The following is a 24966-nucleotide window of genomic DNA, read 5'->3' as shown; positions in this document are numbered from 1 at the left end:
CTGTGAAATAATGTAACTTGATCCTGAAGAGATGCAAGACCCCCATATTCTTATCTCAAACAAGAGTGAGTCGGGATCTTGCATTAAAATGTGCATAGGTTATTAAACAAGTTTTACTATGGATTGCATTATGGCTCTTATTTAAAATTATATATATATATATATATATATAGAAAGAGAGAGAGAATATAAAGAAAGCCAGGAGGTAGATGAATATACTAATTTCACTTGATATCAATAAGATAATTATCAATTTGCAGCCAACATCATGGAAAAATAATTTATTCTCGTGTATAATAAATTGTTTTACATGTCTGCATTTGTGTATTTTTAATAAATTACATAATACAGTTGTACATTTTACAAGGTAATGCAGGTATAGAAGGCTAGCTCATCAGATCATCAAAATATCATGGTTACATCCATTCTGCAACTCAATATACACATACAAAAAAGTCATCTTCAAATATTAATGCATGAAAGACAATAAAACTGTTTACTATAGAAGGGAGGAAAGGAGATTATATACATACACATAGGAGATTATATACATACACATAGGAGATTATATATACACATATATAATTAGCATGACTATATAACATATGCTAGGCCAAATAGAGCACTTACTTGGTATCAGCAAGTGGCTTGTGTTCATAGAACCAGTTCATCACCGCCTTGTCTTCATCAGTATCCAGTTCTAACTGGATGGCTTCCAAAGGTTCAACATCCAGCACATTGTCAGCGTAGTCAAGGGGTGGTTCTTCATCATCAAATGGTGGGAATCGCATTCTCTTGAAGTGGCGACGATCACGTTTCTCTCGCCTCATCATAATCCACATAGAGCTGCAGAAGAGAGAAGACGAAAAAATAAGATAAACACACGAATAATTAAGGAGATAATTAATTAATTAAATATTATATATGTAAACCTACACAGTGGAAATACAAAAAAAAGGCAAAGTAAATTTAACTGTTTGCAAATTGAAAAAACGACAAACTGTCTTAACCCTTTTGTTATCAAATTTCTGCTGAGATGCTTTGTGTTTCTTTCAATTAATTTTAAATATAACAAAGAATTTAGTAAAATAACTTAGTTATCATTCAGCTAATGTTAGGGACATAAATTGTGACTAAGGTTTGGTGGAAGATTTTAATTCAAATCTTATGAAAACAAGACATTTGCACTCAGAACCAGAGCTGGTTTCAGCCAGGTTGGTATCAAAAGGGTTAAAAATATCATGGTGACTTTAACCCTTTTGTTATCATATTTCTGCCGAGATGCTCTGTGTTTCTTTCAATTAATTACGAGCGTGGCCATTGCCAGTACCTCCTGACTGGCCCTCGTGCCGGTGGCACGTAAAAGCACCCACTGCATTCTCGGAGTGGTTGGCGTTAGGAAGGGCATCCAGCTGTAGAAACTCTGCTAAATCAGATTGGAGCCTGGTGTCGCCTCCTGGTCCACCAGTCCTCAGTCAAATCGTCCAACCCATGCTAGCATGGAAAGTGGACATTAAACGACGATGAAAGAATTTAGTAAAATAACTTAGTTATCATTAAGCTAGTGTTAGGAACATAAATTGTGACTAAGGTTTGGTGGAAGATTTTAATTCAGAACTTATGAAAACAAGACATTTGTACAACAGAGCCAGAGCTAGTTTCAGGCAGGTTGGTATCAAAATGGTTAAAAATATCATGGTGACTTTAACCCTCTCTGAGCTCTTGCAATCTGTCACCCACAAGGCTTCTCTCCTGTAGCTGCAGGCACGTTGCTTTGAGAAGAGCGCTTAAAATAAACACATTGTTAAGTTTATTTCCAGTACCTTAAGCTGTAAACAGGCTACTTTCTATTCAGAATATGGTTAACCTCTTAAAGATACACATTTTTTTTTTCAATTTCCAAGCAAAAAATATATTTTTTAAATATTTATTTTGAATCTGTATAAAAGGAAGAATAAGTACACAAACTATTTTGGGTCAGTAATGATTTATGAAGTTCATCATCATTTAACGTCCGCTTTCCATGCTAGCATGGGTTGGACGATTTGACTGAGGACTGGTGAAACCAGATGGCTACACCAGGCTCCAATCTGATTTGGCAGAGTTTCTACAGCTGGATGCCCTTCCTAACGCCAACCACTCCGAGAGTGTAGTGGGTGCTTTTACGTGCCGCCGGCACGAAGGCCAGTCAGGAGGTACTGGCAACGGCCACGCTCAAAATGGTGTATTTTACGTGCACAGGAGCCAGTCCAGCGGTACTGGCAATGAACTCGCTCGAATGTCTTTTCACGTGCCAGGAAGGCAACGTTGGTAACGATTACGCTCAAACGGAGCTATTTTCGTGCCCCCGGCACGGAAGCCAGACAGCTGGTGCTCTGGCAACGATCACGCTCGGACGGTGCTCTTAGTGATTTACTGGTACTGGTGCCATCATGATTTCACTTTCGCTTGCCCCAACAGGTCTTCACAAGCGGAGTTTAGTGAGAAATGATAAGTACTGATAGTTAAGGATAGAAACCAGGAATAACATCATGAACAAAGTAATTCGAGTTAGAAATAAGTGACAGACACCTCAGAGTAAAGTCAATGTATATTTTCTTTCAAATATATATTTCTACTAGACATCTCCAAACGAAAATATGCATGATAAAATGTGAAGAGGCTAAACTTCCATTTTGTGATGCCATTCTCATTGCTTAAATACTAACCACAATGTAATGAAGCTTTGAAATCAATCGCAGTTTCTTTTGGATTTTTTACCAAACGAAAATGGCCGCTCCTGCATTTGATGAAGCTTTTCTGGAAGAAATCCCGTTTGTTTCTGACTCAGAGGGTTGTAGGGTGTGATTTGAAAGGAAGGAAGTCTTACTGCTATTTCTAGCATCTTTAGTCACCACAAAGAAGCTCTCTCCCTGACTCGCTATCATGATGATAGTAATGATGTTGATGAGAGTGGGGGTGGGGGTGGTGACAATGTTACGCTTATGATGATGGTCATGGTGGTGTTGATGATGACTGACGTTATGATGACACTGACAACGATGATGATGATTACTATGATGATCATCACTAGTGATAATAATCGTTAGTGATGATGATGATGGTGATAAACTTCACTTACCCCCACTGTGCGATGTAAATGGGCTCGACAACCCAAGGGATTTCATTAACAAATGTTATGGCACCGGTGATATGGTAGAGGACCTTCACATCTCGGATCTGTTCCCAGGGCATTGGCATGTTCTCCAGTAGCTTCATGACAGCATGAGGCATGTATTTGAGGGCCCTGCAAAGGTAAAATACAAGGGGTTTTAAAAACAACAAGTATTAACACAACCATACATAAAACAATTAAGGATTTTATTACAAAAACAATAAACGCTTTTATGCAGCACTGCCACGTAAAAATGTCCTGAGCGCCTGACTGGCCCTCATGCTCGTGGCACGTAAAAGCACCCACTACACTCTCGGAGTGGTTGGCATTAGGAAGGGCATTCAGCTGTAGAAACTCTGCCAGATCAGATTAGAGCCTGGTGCAGCCATCTGGTTCCTCAGTCAAATCGCCCAACCCATGCTAGCATGGAAAGCGGATGATAAACGATGATGATGATGATGATGATGACAACATCATGTAAAAGTCCTCGTGCAGTACCACATGCACATGCCAGTGTGGTGCCACGTAAAAAAGCCTGTGCAAGGACATGTGTAAGCACCTGTGTGGCAACATGAAAAAGCACCAGTGTGGCAACATGTATAAGCGTCCATGCAGTGCCACATTAAAAGCACCCAGTATATTCTGTAAAGTGTTTGGTGTTAGGAAGGGCATCCAGCTGTAGAAACCATGCCAAATCAGACTGGTCATACTGTTCAACCTATGTCAGCATGGACAATGGGCATTAAATGATGACGACGATGATGAATAAACATTATAGTTGCAGGCATGACTCTGTGAGAAGAAGCTTGCTTCCTAACCACATGGCTCCGAGTTCAGTCCTACTACATTGCACCATAGGAAGGTGCCTTTTACTACAGCTTTTGGCCAACTTATGGGTGAATTTGGTAGACAAAAACTGAAGGAAGCCTATTATGTATGTGTGTGTGTCTTTCTGTAAGTGTTTGTCCCCCATCACCACTTGACAATTGGTGTTCATGTGTCTACATCTCTATAACTTGACAGTTTGGCAAAATAATATAAACAACTGAGGTAGTATTAAATTTAAAAAGCCATCTATGTATCATACTTAATGTTTACACACTGTTCATAGACTAGTTACTGCAGTATTTATCCTGAAAAAACACCTATAGTTATACTGCGCTTATGAAACACAATATATATTGGAGGGAAATGAAAACCATCTCAGCAGTGACCAACAAGAACACCTGATATTGGACAAATGAAAAGAAAATATTCACTGATGTTGCAAATAGCTGCCTGGATGAATAAAAATTCAGTGTACGCAATTGAGATAGTATTTAATTAAAACAGCCGTCTTTGTATCATGACCAAACCATCTGAACTGACACTCCCAGATCATGCAAGTAGCAGGACAGATCCCAATTTCTGGGTGTAGTCACAAGTTGAATATGAAATACAACCAATGACAACCAATAAGCCCGCAAAGTATCCTGGAACCAAAGGAGTTTAACCCTTTTGTCACTAACCCGGCTGTAACCAGCCGAAAAATTTTTTGGTTCATCAGACCAAACTGGCCAAGAGTACCCATTGTTATTTAAACGTATATTTGAACCCAAATCTCATTAGTACATTCATTAAAACACCTGATTTCACTTTGCAAACAGTTGAGTTATTGTCTCCGACATTGTTTGGCGTGATATTTGAACTCAGTGAATTTTGGAAGATTTTTTTCCCACTATTTTTGCGGCGTTAATTTTTTTCAACTTTGAAGATGGAGAGGAGTTTCATGCTATCAAGCAGTGATTCCGAATTTGAAGGTTTTTCAACAGAAGATATGGAGATATCGAAGAAAAGAATGAATGAGCTACAAAAGCATGTGGTGAACGATAATGAATCGGATATTTCTGTATCCGAAACTGAAAGCAGCGACGGCGACAGTGAGGGTGATTTTACACCAGAATGGAGTAAAGATTTTAAAAATATTTTTATTAACAATTTTTCTGAGGAGACAGGGTCTACCCACAGTCTTTCTCAGGAAGCGAAACCTTTAGACTTTTTTTTCTTATTTTTTCCAGCATGCTTGTTTGAAATGATTACTGCGGAAACAAATTGTTACGCAGAATGTAAACAAGCCGGAAAAACAGATAGCTTGTGGTTTCCTGCAACCGTAGATGAAATACGGGCATTTTTTGCCATAAATATTATTATGGGTATTAGACATTTACCCAGAATAACAAATTACTGGAGCGATCAGGAACCTTTTGGCGATGAATATATTTCCAGTATTATGAACGAGTACGATTCGTGAAGCTGAACCAATATTTACATGTGAGAGACACTAGCAGTACCCCAGAGACAAAAATTATGCAATAGAATTGATTAAGAACCCTTTCTTTAATTATGTTCCAAATATCACATTAATATGTTGATAAATAAAAAAGTTATAGGTGTTTAATAAGACTAGTCTAAATTCATGATTATTTTAGAATCTAATTGAAACTCAGGAGGGGTGTATTTTGGTCAGAAATATAGTAACGAAAGGGTTAAGTGGCTCTAAAGGGCCATGGACAGTGTCCAAGTCTCGTAACTATAGAACAGGAAGAACTAGAGACCTGAAAACCCAAACGTTTGTCATCCTGCTCAGATATAATCAGCAGCAAACACCCATGAATAGGGAGTCCAACCAATGGTCATGCTGCTTGACTCTCCGAGTTGGATCCTGTAGATTGTGTTGTTCTCTGAAGATCTGGTTGATGTGACAACTTGGTGTTCATCGACCAGCATCAGCACACCCGAGTCTTTTCAAGACTTCAGCCTCGTAGCTAATGCTGCTATGGATCACACTGCCAAGGTAAGTGAAGCAGTCAACCACTTCAACATTCTCACCTGCAACGACAGAAGCAGACAAGATGGAGGTCTCATGCAGGAAGCCAACGACGAAAGTCCAGAGAGCAGAGAATCAGAACAAATACCATGGGTCTTTTTATCCATGGGGCAAGCGAAAGCGAAATTGTGATGGCACCTGTGCCCAGCGTCGCCTTTCTGGCACTTGTGCCCGCGGCATGTGTAAGGACTTTCGAGCGAGATCGTTGCCAGTGCCCCTGGACTGGCTCTTGTGCGGGTGGCACATAAAATACACCATTTTGAGCGTGGCCGTTGCCAGTACCGCCTGACTGGCCTTTGTGCCGGCGGCACGTAAAAGCACCCACTACACTCTCAGAGTGGTTGGCGTTATGAAGGGCATCCAGCTGTAGAAACTCTGCCAAATCAGATTGGAGCCTGGTGTAGTCATCTGGTTTCACCAGTTCTCAGTCAAATCGTCCAACCCATGCTAGCATGGAAAGCGGACGTTAAACGACGATGATGATGATGATGATGTTCTATCGATTCTGCCAAGTCACCAGAATTCTGAAGTGTTTCCGTTGACTAAATTTCACTCACCGGGCATTGGTCTCTTTGATATCATGGAAGGAGGTACTTGCCCAAGACGTCACATAATATGCCTAGAAAGACCAAGCATAAAGGCCTCTCTGTTGACCCACAAAAACTATTCTTGTTAACGATGATGATAATGATGATGGTACTTACCCTAAATAGACTCTTTTGTCATGTCGGAATTTCCTGTTGGTCATATCACCATGATCCCGAATGATCTTGCGTACATGCTCTGGGGGCATCTCCTCTTTCTGGGCATCAACAAATCCAAACTTGCGTTTGTCTGCATATCTCTTTGACTGCAGCTGTTGCCATTTACGAGCTGAAGTAAACAAACAAAAAATAATAATAACCATATAAGGAATCAACTATTGTCATCATTAATATATCATAAAATGTATATTAATTTTACAGTTCTATATTTAAGAGATGAGGAATTATGTACATTATTTACATTTGACGGATATTTGACCTCATCTTGTTTGTTGTTAACATGTTTCGGCTGATATACCCTCCAACCTTCATCAGGTGCCTTGGGGAAATTTCGAACCTGGGTTCTCATTCCTAAGGTATTTTTCAATGTTATTATTATTAATATTATTCAGGTCACTGTCTGGAATCGGACTCGGAATCTTGGGATTAGTAGCCCATGCTCTTAACCACTACGGGCATATGGTGTAGTGGTTAAGAGCATGGGCTACTAACCTCAAGATTCCAAGTTTCATTCCAGGCAACGACCTGAACAATAATAATAATAATAAAAACAACAACAACAACATCGAAAAATTTCATCTGCAAGGAAAGTGATGGCCTCAGTTATTTGTCATGCAAAAGGGATTGTGTTTATTGACTATCTTCAAAAGGGCCACACCATCAATAGAGAATACCATGCTAACTTGTTGAGGCAGTTACAAATGGCCAAGAAAATTGGTGAAGGTGGTATTGTTTCATCAGGAATGTGCTCCAGCAAATAAGCCTTTGGTTTCAATGATCACCCTCTCAATTCTCCTGATTTGGCCCCATCTGACTATCATTGGTTCCCCAACATGAAAAAAAAACACTCGGCTGGGAACCAGTATTGCAGTGATGATGATATCATATCTGTTCATGAGTTTTTTGACCAACACGATGAAATCTTCCTCACCAATGGGATCCAAGCACTGCAACACTGACGGAAGAAGTGTGTGAACTGCAAAGGAGGACTATGTTGAAAAATAAACCTCTTTTGGTCGCATTCCATAAGAGATCTTGGTCAACCCATGAGCTGACCCTCATGTCTTGATTACATTTTCTGAGACAAGTGAAATCGAAATCGAGTTAAATTTGATGACTGGCACCCATGCCAACGTCGTCTCCTTCATTGGACACGAAACTCAGCTTGCGAAGACCTGTTGGGGCAAGCGAAAGCAAAATCGTGATGGCACCTGTGCCCAGCGTCGCCTTTCTGGCACTTGTGCCCGTGGCATGTGTAAGGACTTTTGAGCAAGATCGTTGTCAGTGCCTCTGGACTGGCTCTTGTGCGGGTGGCACATAAAATACACCATTTTGAGCGTGGCTGTTGCCAGTACCGGCTGACTGGCCTTCGTGCCGGTGGCACGTAAAAGCACCCACTACACTCTCGAAGTGGTTGGCGTTAGGAAGGGCATCCAGCTGTAGAAACTTTGTCAAATCAGATTGGAGCCTGGTGTAGCCATCTGGTTTCACCAGTCCCCAGTCAAATCGTCCAACCCATGTTAGCATGGAAAGCGGACGTTAAACGACGACGATGATGAATACATACTTCGTTAATTTTTCAGAGAAACCTGAACTGTTGTTTCTAGCAAATCAAGAGACCAGCACCCAGTCTTTCTCATTTGCTTGTCAAAGTCACATGCTGTAAATACAGGAAACAATGCAATGGGGTACATACCTTTCTCCTGCAGTTTCTCCTCCGACATGTAATCTGGGGGTTTTGGCTGCACGGGCTGTGGTGGTGGCTGTGGTATAGGCGGTAACTGTGGGGGTGGTTGTGGTTGTAGTTGAGGTGCCAGTTGCATCTGCATTGGTTGTTGACCAGTGATCAACACTGGCTGACCAGTCAGCAACAGTGGCTGACCAGTCGGGGTGAACACGTAGGGAAACGCCATCTTTTCCCCCGCGTTTTTCGCTCACGTTAAAGCTATACAAATTGAACCTGGAAATAAACATACACAAAATAAATTTAAAATAATAAAGGTAACTTTTTAATTATTAATCACTGAAGGGTCCATATAAAAGACTGGGAATGTTACAGGACAATACAAAAAAGAGTGGGACTGAAACATACAATAATAATAATAATAATATTTTAAAAAAGGATTGACGTAACTCTTCACGAAGGTAAATAGTCAAGACGAAGAGTGCGATTCGATTGTATAGATGTTTTATTCTTTAAACAATATTTCGACAGAACGTCTGTCTTTGTCAAGTTCAAAACAAAAGGTGATTGAAAATTCAAAATTTCAGAAACCAAACGTAAACTATGAACGAGAGTAACCAGCGTCCATACGTTGATGGAATGACCTCATCAGTTTTTAAGTTTTATAACAAGCAGAAAGAAAGAAAAAAAATGGAAAAAGGAAAACGACAGAAAAAAAGAAAGAAAAAGAGAGAAAGAAGAATATTCAATCAAACAGTTTTGTATAAATTTGATGATATTCTCCTGTCATCTTATTCATTCCTCCAGGGCGTGATGTCAATAACCCGCAAACATATTTCTCCTCATACATTCTGAGAAGTGAAAGTGGGGTACATTCAGAATATTTTCTGAGAATGTGCACTTTTAAATCTTCTTCAAAATTGCAGCCGCTTGAAACGAAATGTTCATCAAGTTCTGTTGAACTACTGTTCTTGTGCCTGACGTCGAATCTGTGCCCATAATAATAATAATAATAATACTTTCTACTAAAAGCACAAGGCTGAAATTCGGGGGAAAGGGGACTAGTTGATTACATCGAACCCAGTGTTACACTGGTACTTAATCTATTGACCCTGAAAGGATGAAAGACAAAGTCGACCTCAGCAGAATTTGAACTCAGAACATAGCAATGGAGGAAATGCTGCTTAGCATTTTGCCCGGTGTGTTAACGACTCAGCCAGCTCGCCACTGTAAAATAATGATACTAATAATCCTTTCTACTAAAGGTACAAGCCCTGAAATTTGGTGGGAGGGGGCTAGATAATTACATCGACCCCCATAAATTAGTACTTAATTTATCAACCCCCAAAAGGATGAAAGGCAAAGTCAACCTCAGCAGAATTTGAACTCAGAATGTAAAGACCGATGAAATACCACTAAGCAACTTGCCTGGCACAATAATACTGGTTTCAAATTTTGGCACAAGGCTAGCAACTTCAAGGGAAGGTTAATGGTGACTGTTTGCTGGCGTACTGCTGGACTCATCCATTATACCTTCTTAAAAGCCAGAAAAACCATTACTGCAGAAACATATTGCCAAGAAATTGCCAAAACGAATGGAAAACTGCAACTTCCCTGATCAACAGAAGAGGGCCAATCATTCTTTATGATAATGTTCAACCACATGTTTCACTAATGACGCTCCAGATGTTGAGGAAACTTCGTTACGAAGTTCTTCCCCACCCAGCTTATTCCCCAGAGCTTTCTCTTAACGACTACCAGTTTTCCAAGCACCCTGATGGTTTCCTGTGAGAGAAGGAGTTCAAAAATCAAACTGATGCTGAAAGTTCATCAAGTTCAGAACTCCAGATTTCCATGTTACCGGAATAAACACACTCGTAACTCGTTGGCAAAAATGTGTTTATAGTAGTGGTACTTACTTTGATGAATAAAATTTCCACATTGCTGAAATATATTGTGACGTTTCAAAACATCAAAATCGAATTAAATTCGACGACTGGCACCCATGCCAACATCGTCTCCTTCATTGGACACGAAACTCAGCTTGCGAAGACCTGTTGGGGCAAGCGAAAGCGAAATTGTGATGGCACCTGTGCCCAGCGTCGCCTTTCTGGCACTATTGCCCGCGGCATGTCTAAGGACTTTCGAGCGAGATCGTTGCCAGTGCCCCTGGACTGGCTCTTGTGCGGGTGGCACATAAAATACACCATTTCAAGCGTGGCCATTGCCAGTACCGCCTGACTGGTCTTCATGTGGGTGACACGTAAAAGCACCCACTACACTCTCAGAGTGGTTGGCGTTAGGAAGGGCATCCAGCTGTAGAAACTCTGCCAAATCACATTGGAGCCTGGTGTAGCCATCTGGTTTCACCAGTCCTCAGTCAAATCGTCCAACCCATGCTAGCATGGAAAGCGGACGTTAAACGACGATGATGATGATGATAGTTTGTTTCAGTTTCCAACTACCTAATTTACTCTCAAGGCTTTGGTTGGCCAAGGTTATAGTAGAAGACACTTACACAAGTCACCACGTAGTGGGACTGATCCCAGAACCATGTGGTTGGGAAACAAACTTCCTATCACACAGCCAAACTTGTGCCTATATCTATATATCATCGTTGTATTTAGGCCCCACTTTTCAATGAATGGGCAGTCTAACGAGGCAGATTTTCTACAGCCAGGCCTTTCCGATTGCCAACTCTCGCTAATTTTCAAACAAGGTAATATTTCCCTTGGTCAGAGTTGCTTCTACAGAATATTGGAAATAAACGACACTGCTCATATGACAGTGCCACTCATCTACAACTGTTATGCAATTTTAAGACAAAGAAACACAAACATACATACATATATAATGGGGTTTCTTACAGTTTCCGTCTGCCAAATCCACTAACAAGGCCATGAACAAGTTACTGAATGATCGTTCCCCAAAGAATTGTTTTTTTTTATATTTAAAACAGAAAAAAAAATCAGAGAGTATTGTAGTTCGCTTGAAGCATTGTGTATTGTTTGTAAAGAATAAAAAGTTTAGAATGGTATAACAATGCACTGAGATGCTTCCGAAAAAAGGAAAACAGTTTATAGCAGAGACTCCAGCTAAGAAGATCTGAAGAAGGAATTGTAATTCCGAAATATCATCGGACTATAGATAACCAAATTACAACAGGTATATAGTCCATTTTTTGTTCTATAGTGCATTGTTATACCATTCTAAACTTTTTATTCTTTAGAAAAAAAATCCTTTTGGCATATATCACCACCTCCACTTTCAGAAACAAGCAGGGACGTAATTACACTTTGATGTCCTTTCCTTGACTTTGTTTCCTCGTAACTTCCAGAAAAATGTTTTTTGTTAAATGAAATTTTCTCCAAATACCTTTCGGATGCTGTGGATCTCGATTGTATCAGGATTTAACATGGGGGGGGGGGGGGGGGCTGAGAGTGCACACATACATACATACTGACACACATCACACAAATGAGGAGGTACCCAAAAGTAACCAGAAGTGTTCTCTGTGGGACAAGCCCATTGCAGTTCCGGCTTCTGCTGCTAGCAGTCACTTGATGTGGCCCTCAGGCATCATCGGGTGAGGTCATACTGCCACATGGTGTGCTTTTTGTTTTGCGTCATTCAATGGCCTCTGAATTATAGTGTTTGACCCGGTGACAAAGTTTTTTTAAAAAATAGTCTAATAGGTGTAAAACAACTTGCTGGGAACGTATATGAAGGAAAAAATGCGCGCTCGCGAACGGGGGGGGGGGACTCGGAACATTCACATCGTCACACACACACACTCACAGTGAGTGTGTATGTGTGACGATGTGTATGTTCCGAGTCCTCTCCCCACCCCGCCTTTCGCGGGAGCGCATTTCTTTTTTTTTTTCATATTCGTTCAGAGCTAGTCGTTTTACATCTATTACACTATTTTTCTTTTGTTTCTTGGCTCCGGTGAGGCGTCTCGGAACATTCACGATGTGAATGTTCCGAGGTCACTCTCCACCCCCCCACCCCACCCCGTTCGCGAGTTTTTTTCTTCATATTCGTTCGCAGCAAGTTGTTTTACACCTATTAGAATATCTTATTTTTTTATTTCTCACTGTCAAACCCTTTAGTTTTGACCCCTGTTTCCATGACGTATATATTCCCATCCTGGACGGAACACCGGTCCGTTGCAGGGTTACTCATTTTTGCCAGCTGGGTGGACAGGAGCAACGTGAAATGAAGTATCTTGCTCAAGAACACAACGCATTGTCCGGTCAGGAAACGAAATCACAATCTTATGATCATCAGTCGGAAACCCTAACTACCATGCTACGTGGCTCCACTGTAGCTATATAGTCTCTAAGTATTAAGTAATTATTTGAACTATGGTCTTCCCAGATCTATACCGAGCACATCATGTATGTATGTACACATACAACCATACACACTGTGAGAGCTTATTTTTTTTCTTTTTTTTTTTTTTACGGAATCCCACGTTTTAGGCTATGGAGATTCCGATTCTGAAAATTTTTTTTCAAAAATCTCAATTTCAAAATTTCGATCGCCCCCCCCCCCACCGGTTTTTATATAGATCCACAGGGTAAAAACCCAACCCTAACTCAAACCCTGACCGTAACCCTAAACCTAACACTAGTTTTGTGAGATTTGGCTGTTATTTCTAGCATGTAAATAGCCTGCTTGGTGGGAGGGGGATTGAAATTTTTCAAACAATTTTTTTTCAGAATCGGAATTTCCATAGCCTAAAACGTGGGATTCCGTAAAAAAAAAAAATAAATAAATAAATAAGGGAGGGGAAAGGTTCAGATTACATATAGTCCATCTCTACCTTTATAACTTCAAATGTTATGAATCGGTTATGAAATTTAACATTTTTTGTTTAATCTTATCAGACCCAGCCAGCTGCTTATAGTCATCAAAAAAGCTTTGTTCCAAAGCGATGACAATAAACGGATTCCTACGTTTTAGATGTCGAGAGATTAAAAATATGCAAATTTTTTTCTTTGTTTTTTTTTAGTCCACCCCACTAAATTAAAACTTTTGATTTTGTTTACATGAAAGAGATCGTAGTGAATTGCATTAGCCCCATTGTGTTTACGGTCAATTTATGTGTTTATATCCTATATCATGTGTGTGTCTTTATGATATATATTACATATACATGATAGTATTACACAGATCGACATACGCACATAAATATGTACACACACGTATACACGTTTCATTACGTATTTATATACATAAAATGGATCCATACACACACACACACAAATGTATACACTGCGCACGTTGTGTTGTACAATATATATATGTAATCCGCACAGGCACACACACACGAATAAACCAGTGGGTCGCACACAATGAATATATTTTAAAATCTTATGGATTATCGCAGCCTGCAGGATATCTTTGCATTATACATTACCTGCGTAAGCGTTTATATATATATATATGTATATATATATATATATATATATATATATATATATATATATATATATATATATATGGTAATCTTCAAGTTTAGGGGGATAAAAAAAAATTAATAAAAATATTCAAGGGAAATAACTGAACGACTTACCAGTATTATCCGTTTTCTTCTAGTTGTTTATAAATAAATCACACCCTCACCCTAACGTCAATCAAATCACGTGTGTGATTTATTTATAAACAGAGATGTACGGAGAATACTGGTAAGACGTTCAGTTACTTCCCTTGAATATTTTTATTTATTTTTTATCCCCCTAAACTTGAAGATTACCATATATATATATATATATATATATATATATATATATATATATATATATATAATTTAATAAGGGTAGAAATTGATATTAATCAATTAAAACCAGTGGTCTAGCATATTTAAAAAAAAAAAAACGAAGATTAAAATTATATTACATACAAAAATAAGAGGAATGATCAGCAAAAGTGGACTCCTATATGCTAGAAATAGATGACGAATCACCTAACCACGAAGAATATGTCTCGCTGAAATTTTTTCTGAGACCATATTCTTCGTGGTTAGGTGATTCGGCATCTATTTCTAGCATATAGGAGTCCACCTTTGCTGGTCATTTCTCTTATTTTTGTATATATATATATATATATATATATAGATAGAGATAGATAGATATGTGTGTGTGTGTGTGTGGTGAGTATTTAAGGATAGATTATTCAGGCAGCATCACAGATATGTTCCAGATTCCGACTAACCACGTCAAGTAGTTAAGAAGCACCAAGGCTCGCTTTGGGTGAGCAATACCACTGGGATTCAACCGATGGGTAAAAATCTGGATATATTTCGCTGGATTACGAACATTTTCGGCAGTGTAAATCCAAAACAATTACAAAGAATACAGAGATTGATACATTGGTTAATGTTTACAATATTACAGTTAATTATACAGCATAAGTAGTTAGTTGAAACGACTAATGCTGTATAATTAACTGTTAAATTAAAAGAAAAATCTAAAGATGTACCAGTCTCCTTATGCATTGTAAATATATAGATATATATGTGTGTGTGTGTGTATAATAATAAAATTATGTATTGTGCATTTTGTTATGTATGAGTTTGATCATCGCCACTAAACACGGACTTTGAAAAATTGTCCTGCATAAAACCGGCCCGTGGTGTAAAACAAAATGCTACGGGCTGTTGATAACATAATCGACACCCTAAACGTGAGGTTTCTCAACCAGGGTCCATATAAGATTTTGTTGTTATAATTTAGGTTCAATAAACTGGCTATATTTCTACAATACACAAAATATTTAACTAGAATATTTAATTTTTTATTTCCCACCGGGTCAAACCTTTCAGTTTGACCCAATTTTTTATACGATTCCTTATAAATGTTTTAATTAAAAAAGATATTATAGACATCGAATTGCTATATGAATGTCTAACCGTGAGTAAAATAGGAATGAAAAGGGGTTCCTAGGCCAAAAAAAGGGGAGAAACAGCGCGCTAAACCTCATGGATTGCATCTGCCGTTAGCAACAAAGTAAAAATCGTTAACAACAATAAACAAGTAAAAATAAACCGAATGCACATTCAAGCAAGGTCTGAAATAATTCCGATGCCATAAATAACCCTCGAATGAATTAAAATCAGTGGAAACTTACCAAAATGTACAACAGAAATTACATAAAAACCCTTCCAAATGTCCTCAGAAATGTTTCGTTTAAGTCACTTCTAACGACATGAGAGCAATATGGCGGTGATTTGGACGTACTTCCGGATTAACAACTTCCGGTTGAGTGGGTTTTTTTTAATATTTATTTATTTATGTTTCTGTGTGTTTCGTTCGCTTTGTTTTCGGCGAAGAACGATAACTCTTACGTATGTTGTTTAATTGATTTTCAATGCTTGACTCGCACATGTTTAGTTATGTGCCCTCCCCCACCCTCTGACTTTCTTCCTTCATTGTTGTTGTCACTCCGTCGCTTACGACGTCGAGGGTTCCAGTTGATCCGATCAACGGAACAGCCTGCTCGTGAAATTAACGTGCAAGTGGCTGAGCACTCCACAGACACTTGTACCCTTAACGTAGTTCTCGGGGATATTCAGCGTGACAAGGCTGGCCCTTTGAATTACAGGTACAACAGAAAGAGTGAGAGAAAGTTGTGGTGTTTTCGCTCAATAAACACTCACAACGCCCGGTCTAGGAATCGAAATCGCGATCCTATGACCGCGAGTCCGCTGCCCTAACCACTGGGCCATTGCGCCTCCACTGTTCCCTCATAACTTCTAGAAGAATTGGTGTTTTCTAATGAAATTTTCTACATATGCGCAGGAGTGGTTGTAATGAGAAATGCTTCAATCGAACATTGTAAATATAATCAAATTATTGTATATCTAAAATTGTATATCTAAAATTGTAAATATTCAATCGATACAGCTACTTCACCCCTTTTACATTTGTCTGTCCATGTTCGTCCCCTCTTTGTAATGCCTTTATGGCAAATATTTATGAAATAAAGTAGCTTGCTTACCAACCACATGGTTAAGGGTTCAGTTCCACTGCGTGGCACCTTGGGCAAGTGTCTTCTACTATAGCCTCGGACCGACCAAAGCCTTGTGTGAGTGGATTTGGTAGACGGAAACTGAAAGAAGCACGTCGTATATATATGTATTTATATATATATATTTGTGTGTCTGTGTTTGTCCCCCCAACATTGCTTGACAACCGATGCTGGTGTGTTTGCATCCCCGTAACATAGCGGTTCGGCAAAAGAGATCGATAGAATAAGTACTAGGATTACAAAGAATAAGCTCTGGGGTCGATTTGCTCGCCGATGAAGGCGGTGCTCCAGCATGGCCGCAGTCAATTGACTGAAACAAGTAAAAGAGTATGTCTTTCAAACGGTGTAGATTACAATTGTATTGGAATTTAAGATGAAAAAGCAAATAACGAAAAAAACTGATGGCACACACACACATATAAATATATTCTTTTACTTGTTTCAGTCATTTTAACTGCGGTCATGCTGGAGTACCGCCTTTAGTCAAAGAAATCGACGCCAGGACTTATTCTTTGAAAGCATAATGCTTATTCTTTCGGGCTCTTTGCCGAACCGCTCAGTTACGGTCACTGTAAACACATGAATATGTTTATATATTCAAAATGAAAGTTGAAATTTCGAGAAAAGTTTGTCTTGGTATGTAGGTGTGTGCACCCTACGATTATTATTATTATTATTATTATTATTATTATTTTTATTAGATTTTAATTAGAAAATTTTATAAAAAATACACATTTTCTTAAAGTCGAGAAAAGAGACAAAACTCATGAGGTGTGTGTGTGTGTGCAATGTTTATTTCTAGATTTCTTGCCAATAGAAAAAGAGCCAATTTCTAAGGTTCTTTCATTGGAATTTCAACAACACCAACAGGGTATGTATGCATGCAGATTTGTATGTTTTGTGTATGTATTCCCATGCATATAGTTGCATATCTAGACATGCTTAAATGATAAACTTCTGGAAAGTTTTAGAGTTCCAGTGATGGATTGGATTTGTAGTCTTTGAATCAGCTTTCTTCTTTCTGGTTCTGAGAAACTTAATTTCTCAAGACTGGTATTTAGACAGTGTGTTACATATCCCAGAGTCCCAATAATTACCGGTATAAATCTGAACTTGTAATCTGAGTAGCGTCATTGTAGACTTCTCAATAGTTGAGTGTAGCTATTCTCTTTTTCACTCATCTTTAGCATTACATTAACATCAGCTGGGCAGCTGATTTCCACCACTGTACATAGTGTGTGTGATTCAATTTTTCAAAATTTTTTGCCTATGGAGAAAGAGCCGATTTCTAACCAAGATCCAAAGCTCTTTCATTGGAAATTCAACAACATCAACAGGGTATTTTTGTATGTTTTGTGTTATGTATGTATTCCCATGCATATATTTGGACACAAAACTCAGCTTGCGAAGACCTGTTGGGGCAAGCGAAATCATGATGGCACCTGTGCCCAGCGTCTCCTTTCTGGCACTTGTGCCCACAGCATGTGTAAAGACTTTCGAGCGAGATCGTTGCCAGTGTCCCTGGACTGGCTCTTGTGCGGGTGGCACATAAAATACACCATTCTGAGCGTGGCCGTTGCCAGTATTGCCTGACTGGCCTTCGTGCCGGTGACACGTAAAAGCATCCACTACACTCTCGGAGTAGTTGGTGCTAGGAAGGGCATCCAGCTGTAGAAACTCTGCCAAATCAGATTGGAGCCTGGTGTAGCCACCTGGTCCACCAGTCCTCAGTCAAATCGTCCAACCCATGCTAGCATGGAAAGCAAACGTTAAACGATGATGATGATAATGATGATATTTGCATATCTTGACATGCTCATATATTCTTAAATGATAAATTTCTGCACAGTTTTATAGTTCCAGTGAGGGATTGGATCTGTAGTCATTGAATCAGCTTTCTCCTTTCTGGTTTTGAGAAGCCTAATTTCTCAAGATTTGTATTTAGGCAGTGTGTTACATATCCCAGGGCCCCAATAATTACAGGTATAAATCTGAACTTGTTATTTGGATAGAGTAGTTTAGATCCCTCAATAATTCAGCATGTGTATTTTCTTTTTCGCTGATCTTTAGCTTTATGTTAACATCTACTGGTAGCTCATTTCTACAACTGTACACAGTTTCTCTTCTCTATCTTAAATCATTGTCAGGTGTATTGTGCTTGCATTTTATTGAGGTCTTCTCTGGGACATTCCAGCAGTGTTCCTATTTATTATAAGTGTGTAGAGTGTGACCGTTGCCAGTACTGCCTGACTGGCCTTCGTAGGATTTTCGAGCGAGATCATTGCCAGTGCCCCTGGACTGGCTCATGTGCGGGTGGCACATAAAATACACCATTTTGAGCGTGGCTGTTGCCAGTACCGCCTGACTGGCCTTCATGCCGGTGGCACATAAAAAGCACCCACTACACTCTCTGAGTGGTTGGCATTAGGAAGGGCATCCAGCTGTAGAAACTCTGCCAAATCAGATTGGAGCCTGGTGCAGCCATCTGGTTTCACCAGTCCTCAGTCAAATCGTCCAACCCATGCTAGCATGGAAGGCGGACGTTAAACGATGATGATGATGATGTAGTGAAGTCATTTTTGAGAGTTTTCAGCAGGCATGCGCGGGTCAGAATCTTCTGGAAGGCTTACAGAAGTTCCCTCAAGAGCATGCGCTGAAAACTGGCGGGAAAAATTTCATCGCGTTCCTCGCTAGCGTCTGGGACTTGAGATGCAGCCGTTGAACCGTACCGACGTGTTCACCTAGAGTTCACCTAACGCTCTTGTCCTGGATGCATGGGATTTGACCAACTCCGTTTGCTGCTGGAGTTTCTGTGAGATTGTTTCTCACAGGTGTTTGATCAACTCTAGTTTTGCTGTTTTGGTTGCCAATTCATAAATTCGAGATGTTTCGAGATATATATTTCAATTGCTGTTGACTGTACTCATGAACATTTGTTATATGTTCATGATAGAAGTCTATTTTGAATGTACCAGGATTTGTGCCAAACGGAAGAATGTTGTGTGTGTAACGTTCCGTTGAAGATTGACTAAATTGTACGTATTGTACATAAACAATAAAGAGTATTATTATTGTTTGGACGTTTTTCTTATTTCAAAACAAATTGATGTAGGGAAATTGTGTGGCACCCACTCAGTGCAAGAAATACACAAGCAAGATAATTTCCTACAAGTGGGTATGGCTTCCACCTGTGGGTTCTTTTTTTTTTCCGTCCTTAGGTTTATCCCTCCTACTGATCTTTTTATACAATGTCCTAGACACAACATTGTGTCTCATCAGTAGATGATACCATGATGACATTTTCAGATAACTGTTTATGATGTGGGTGATATCTTCAGCATTAACTCCACAAAATCTGCATCGGTTGTCACAATTTGCTGCTTTTTCTGCATTAGGTATTTGCTTGCTAGTACCACCTGACTGGCCTTCGTGCAGGTGGCACGTAAAAGCACCCACTACACTCTCGGAGTGGTTGGCGTTAGGAAGGGCATCCAGCTGTAGAAACTCTGCCAAATCAGATTGGAGCCTGGTGTAGCCATTCGGTTTCACCAGTCCGCATTCAAATCGTCCAACCCATGCTAGCATGGAAAGCGGACGTTAAACGACGATGATGATGATGATGCCCTTCAAAGTGTGATGTTGTAAGCCAGCTGTTGGTCCATAATAGACTGCTTTGGTGATCAACGTCACTATCATCTCAGAGCTTTCTACTAACATATATATGCATGGTCTTCTGCTCATACACGCTCATCTTTTCAACTGATGATTCATTGTGGTACAGCCATGCAACTTCTTTGGGCATAGATTTAAGGTCATCAGACAAGGAATGCTACTGAAGGGTCTGCTTTCTAAGTCTTATGATGTTATCAGCCTCATGAATGCATTAGTCAAGGGATGCACTTCGAAGGGATGTGATGTGACATTGAAAGGCAGTCTGGATTGATATTAAACCTCTGCTGCCTTGTTTTCGTTTTAGGTAGAGACACTTTACATCACTGTTGATGTGGAAATTATGTGTGCTGGTTAGTATCTTCTGGATTTTCACATCAAAGGCTCAGATCTCATCGAGTGTCCAATCAAGCAGCCCAAATGTTCGTATGAGTAATGACACTGCAAACACATTGTGGGCCACTGTTTTATTGAATGCAGAGCATTCTGAGGTCCAAATTTTCTTTATTCAGCTGTAATACTTTTTGGTGACATGTGTTTTGTTTCAGGTGCCATCATAAGATGTTTCCATCCAACCCTAGATACCTATAACATTCTTCATCAGATACAGGGGAAACAGTCAAGTCATTGATGGAGATGTTGCTAGTCTTGTTTACAGTTTTCCCTCTTTTCACAACCATATAGCAACATTTCTCTTGACCACACTCCACCCCTATATCCTTTGAAAGTATTGTAACTAGGTCAAAGCTCTTTTTCATCTCGTGCATATTCTTTGCATATAGTTTCAAGTCATCCACAATGTGTATATGTGTGTGTGTATGTATGTGGCCAACATTGGTGGTCTAATCAGTTTAGATGAGCTCTGCATCTCCATTGCACTCTGAGTGGGAACCGGCTTTCATGGTTTGTCTTGCTGCCTAAAGGCTGGTTGCTTCACTCATCACTAAACTTAGATAATAAGCGGACCCTAGCTTGAGTTAATATCCCCTCAGTTCTGTTGGTGGTGGTGGGATTATCTATCAATTAATGGGAAGAGACCTGTAGTGGCGCAAAATTGTAGCCGCCATTGAGGAAGTACTATCTGCACATGCGCAAGGGATTTGCCGTTCTGGAAGCCCCTCGAGTGCGCATGCGTAGTAAAACTAGTACTTAAAGAGTTTGTTTCACTTTGTAAGCCTCTTGAGCGCGACACCTTTGACGTGACGACACCTCGCTCCTCAACGAAGCACTCTTCACCAAGATGCCATCGATGTGATAGCTACTTGCTCCTCTGGCATGCATCAAGGAAGCTCTTAACCTTCCAATACCAATTACAAGTTAATCAGCGGCTGCTAAGCTGAATGACACGGGACTTGCAAAACCAAGCATCATCAAAAAATAAAACTTATTTTTATTATGTTGTTAATTGTTCTACTGTTTCTTCATATATAATTATGTTGAAAGGTGATAGAGAGAGACTAATGTCTCTATTGCAACTATCAACCTTTTACAGACTGGATGGTCTTACTCTTTGCCTCTAGGTAAGAGGTAGGTGCCTCATCTGGGATGTAACTCCTTTTTTCTCCTTCCCACATCCTGGAGGCCACAGTAAATGGAAGAGTCACTGCTTCTGTTGCGAAATAGAACAAAATTCTTAAGTATCAGGACCATTTCTTCCAGCCTGTGGCATTTAAGAAGTTTGTTAGAGCTGGGCTGCTAGCAGTGAAGTTTTTCTCATTGTTGGTGGCTTGCCTTATCAAGAAGTCAGGTGATGCTCATGTGGGTGCAACACCTTAACCCCACCATTGCCTGTAATAATGTTTTGAGCATGTTGGCTTGCTTCAGTAGGTTCCATTGAATCTTGTGGTGTGCAACCAGTCGAGGTGCTTGGTGTTGAATTAATGTTTTTTCTTTCTTTTCCTTTTTCTTTCTTCGCTTATGTTTGTGCTCTGTTCAGTTTTGGATTAGTATTTTCATGTAGTTCTGTATTTTATTCTTTTACATGTTTCAGCCCTAAGGCTGTTGTCATGCTGGAGCACAGATGTTATATATGTAATAAAATGTCTTAAAATTGTGGAGACTTGAAGAGGCAAATTTACCTATACTCTCTTTTACTCTTTCACTTGTTTCAGTCATTTGACTGCGGCCATGCTGGAGCACCGCCTTTAGTCGAGCAAATCGACCCTGGGACTTATTCTTTGTAAGCCTAGTACTTATTCTATCAGTATCTTTTGCCGAACCGCTAAGTGACAGAGACATAAACAGCATCGTTTGTCAAGCAATGCTAGGGGGACAAACACAGACACACAAACACACACACACACACACACACATATATATATATATATATATATATATATATATACATATATACGACGGGCTTCTTTCAGTTTCCGTCTACCAAATCCAATCACAAGGCTTTGGTCGGCCCGAGGCTATAGTAGAAGACACTTGCCCAAGATGCCACGCAGTTGGATTGAACCCGGAACCATGTTGTTGGTAAGCAAGCTACTTACCACACAGCCACTCCTATGCCTATAAAATATCTGAATAAATTTTGAATCAATCATCTTTTCCTTGTTGGATTCCAAGACAATTTTTTCCCCCTCACTAATGTTTAATTTGATACTTTTCAAGTTTCAAAAAATGATCTCTAAAACGGGGTAAAATGAGTAATGACTAATTTCAATAATTCTTTTTAACTGCATGGTGTGTAAATATATCATGAAAGCAACACTCCAGCATATTGTGAGGAAGCTATAGACAATGTTTTATGTTGATTTTTAAAAAATTCAGTTGAGTTCTGTTAATTTCATATTATGCACTATTTTTCCATGAGCCTCTTTCATTTGACCTAGATATTTATTTATTTGCATTTTTAATCTTTCTGTTCTCTAGAGATGGATAATACACCACTTTGAGCGTGGCCGTTGCCAGTATCGCATGACTGGCCTTCGTGCTGGTGACACGTAAAAGCATCCACTACACTCTCGAAGTGGTTGGCGTTAGGAAGGCCATCCAGCTGTAGAAACTCTGCCAAATCAGATTGGAGGCTGGTGTAGCCTTTGGGTTCCACCAGTCCTCAGTCAAATCGTCCAACCCATGCTAGCATGGAAAGCGGACGTTAAACGATGATGATGATGATGAGTCTGTTTTCAAATGTATCTCTGGATAACTGAAACAGCAAACTTGCCTTATCTTGGCTTACTCATTTTGCCCCATCTAAATTTACCTTTTACATGTTCAAAGAGAACAGCGATAATTTTCTGAAATAGTGATCAGATTATGTAATAACGTTTTTAATACATTTAAGGAAGGCCATTTGCTTAGCTGATATAGTTTTTGTAAGGTAGGGAATATTTGTTAAAAATATATTTTGTCTCAAAGTCAAATATGCAGTTGATAGAGAGAGAAAGACCATGGAGAAAGTTCTCAATAGCATTGGGCAGAGCATCAAGTTGTGGTAAAACACAAAATGAGGTTTCCAATATTGTGCTTGTTTTTATTTTTTTAAAGCTACAGTATAATGTTCTTTTAATTACAATTTCTCCTCGATTTACAACCTTTGTGACTGACAACCATCTGAACTTATGACCACAAAAAATAAAGAAATAAAAAGATAATCGATTTTCAGACTTTGGTCAGCATCTGGCAATGCAGGCCTCCTTCAGATCCAGGTATCCACTGCCTGCCACTGTCTCTCACTCGGTCGCTTTCAAGTAACAACTGCATTTGAACGAAAATAGTCATGAAAGATATAAATCCGACATATGACCAGATTGACTTACGACCTGTCAGTCAGAACAGAACTTGGTCGTAAGTTGAGGAGAGGGTGTATGTTCATTTTTTTTTTTTGTGTGTGTGATTGGGGTTATTATTTCCGCCTTAGCAAAGGCAGAGGTATCGTTTCCAGTCATGTTTGTTTAACTTTGGGCAAGATATCTCAAGAACCTCTGGATGGATTCGGATGGAACTTTCAGGGATGTTTAGCCTTGTGACTGGTACGAGCTGATTAGATTTTGGGATCGGTCCAGTACTGTCAAGGATTCTGGATTATTTTTCCTGTTTTTTGACTTAATTTTTGAGAGCAGTCGGGTTCATTTTTAGTATTCTCGTTTGTGAGAGCAGTGGAGTTTATTTCAGATATTCTCATTTTAAAAATCATGTCTGGCTAATCATTTAGAGGAGGTTGGTGTTGCCTTGGCCGAGGTTTGTGCCCTCTGAGTGCTCTTGTTATATAATGAATGTAATATTTTCCATTGTAGAAAAATGGTGACCTAACAGAACCGTTAGCACACCGAGCAAAATGTTTAGTGGCATCTGACCCGTCTTTATTTGCTGACTTGAAATTCTGCTCAAGTTGACTTTACCTTTCATCCTTTTGGTGGGGTCAATAAAATAAGTACCAGTTGAATACTGGGGTTGATTTAGTCAACTTATCCTCCCCTCTGACCTTGCTGCCCTTGTGCCAAAATTTGAAAGCAATATTTTACATTGCAGAGAGGTGTTCATAAATTACAAATAATTCTTTCTACTGGAAGCATGATTTGGCTTGAACTTCAGGGAAGGGATTTAGTTGATTACATTGACCCCAGTGCGTAACTGGTACTTATTTAATCGACCCTAAAAGGATGAAAGGCAAAGTCGACCTCCACAGAATTTGAACTCAGAATGTAGTAGCAGACAAAATTGCGCTAAGCATTTTGCCCAGAATGCTAACGATTCTGCCAGCTCACCGCCTTAATAATAATAATAATAATAATAATAATAATAATAATAATAATAATCCTTTCTACTGAAGGCACAAGGTCTTGAA

The 24966-nt window shown here is 39.4% G+C and overlaps 2 protein-coding genes across 3 annotated transcripts in view; one reads left to right on the top strand and one right to left on the bottom strand.

Moving 5' to 3' along the window:
- The window catches only part of LOC106883575 (pre-mRNA-processing-splicing factor 8), an 87628-nt gene extending 71904 nt beyond the window's left edge, over positions 1 to 15724 (bottom strand). Inside the window, exons 1-5 of the mRNA XM_089346027.1 lie at positions 15603 to 15724; positions 8481 to 8744; positions 6725 to 6893; positions 3122 to 3286; positions 631 to 846 (exon numbers count right to left, since the gene is read on the bottom strand). Of these exons, the coding sequence (XP_089202153.1) occupies positions 631 to 846; positions 3122 to 3286; positions 6725 to 6893; positions 8481 to 8697 (767 nt within the window). The 5' untranslated portion in view covers positions 8698 to 8744; positions 15603 to 15724. The remainder of the gene's footprint in view (positions 1 to 630; positions 847 to 3121; positions 3287 to 6724; positions 6894 to 8480; positions 8745 to 15602) is intronic.
- A 187-nt stretch (positions 15725 to 15911) lies between these two features.
- Positions 15912 to 24966, top strand: part of LOC106867063 (metabotropic glutamate receptor 8) — a 132143-nt gene continuing 123088 nt past the window's right edge. The window contains exon 1 of one of the 2 annotated variants that reach the window (XM_089346028.1): positions 15912 to 16309. In XM_089346028.1, coding sequence (XP_089202154.1) covers positions 16292 to 16309 — 18 coding nt within the window. In that variant the 5' untranslated portion in view covers positions 15912 to 16291. The remainder of the gene's footprint in view (positions 16310 to 24966) is intronic. The other variant, XR_016239163.1, reaches the window with a different exon arrangement.

The sequence above is a fragment of the Octopus bimaculoides genome, chromosome 30 (assembly GCF_046866305.1).
Source record: "Octopus bimaculoides isolate indiv1 chromosome 30, ASM4686630v1, whole genome shotgun sequence".
Lineage (NCBI taxonomy): Eukaryota > Metazoa > Mollusca > Cephalopoda > Octopoda > Octopodidae > Octopus > Octopus bimaculoides.
The sequence above is the reverse complement of the archived record's forward strand: the minus strand, read 5'-3'. Positions and strand labels throughout refer to the sequence as shown.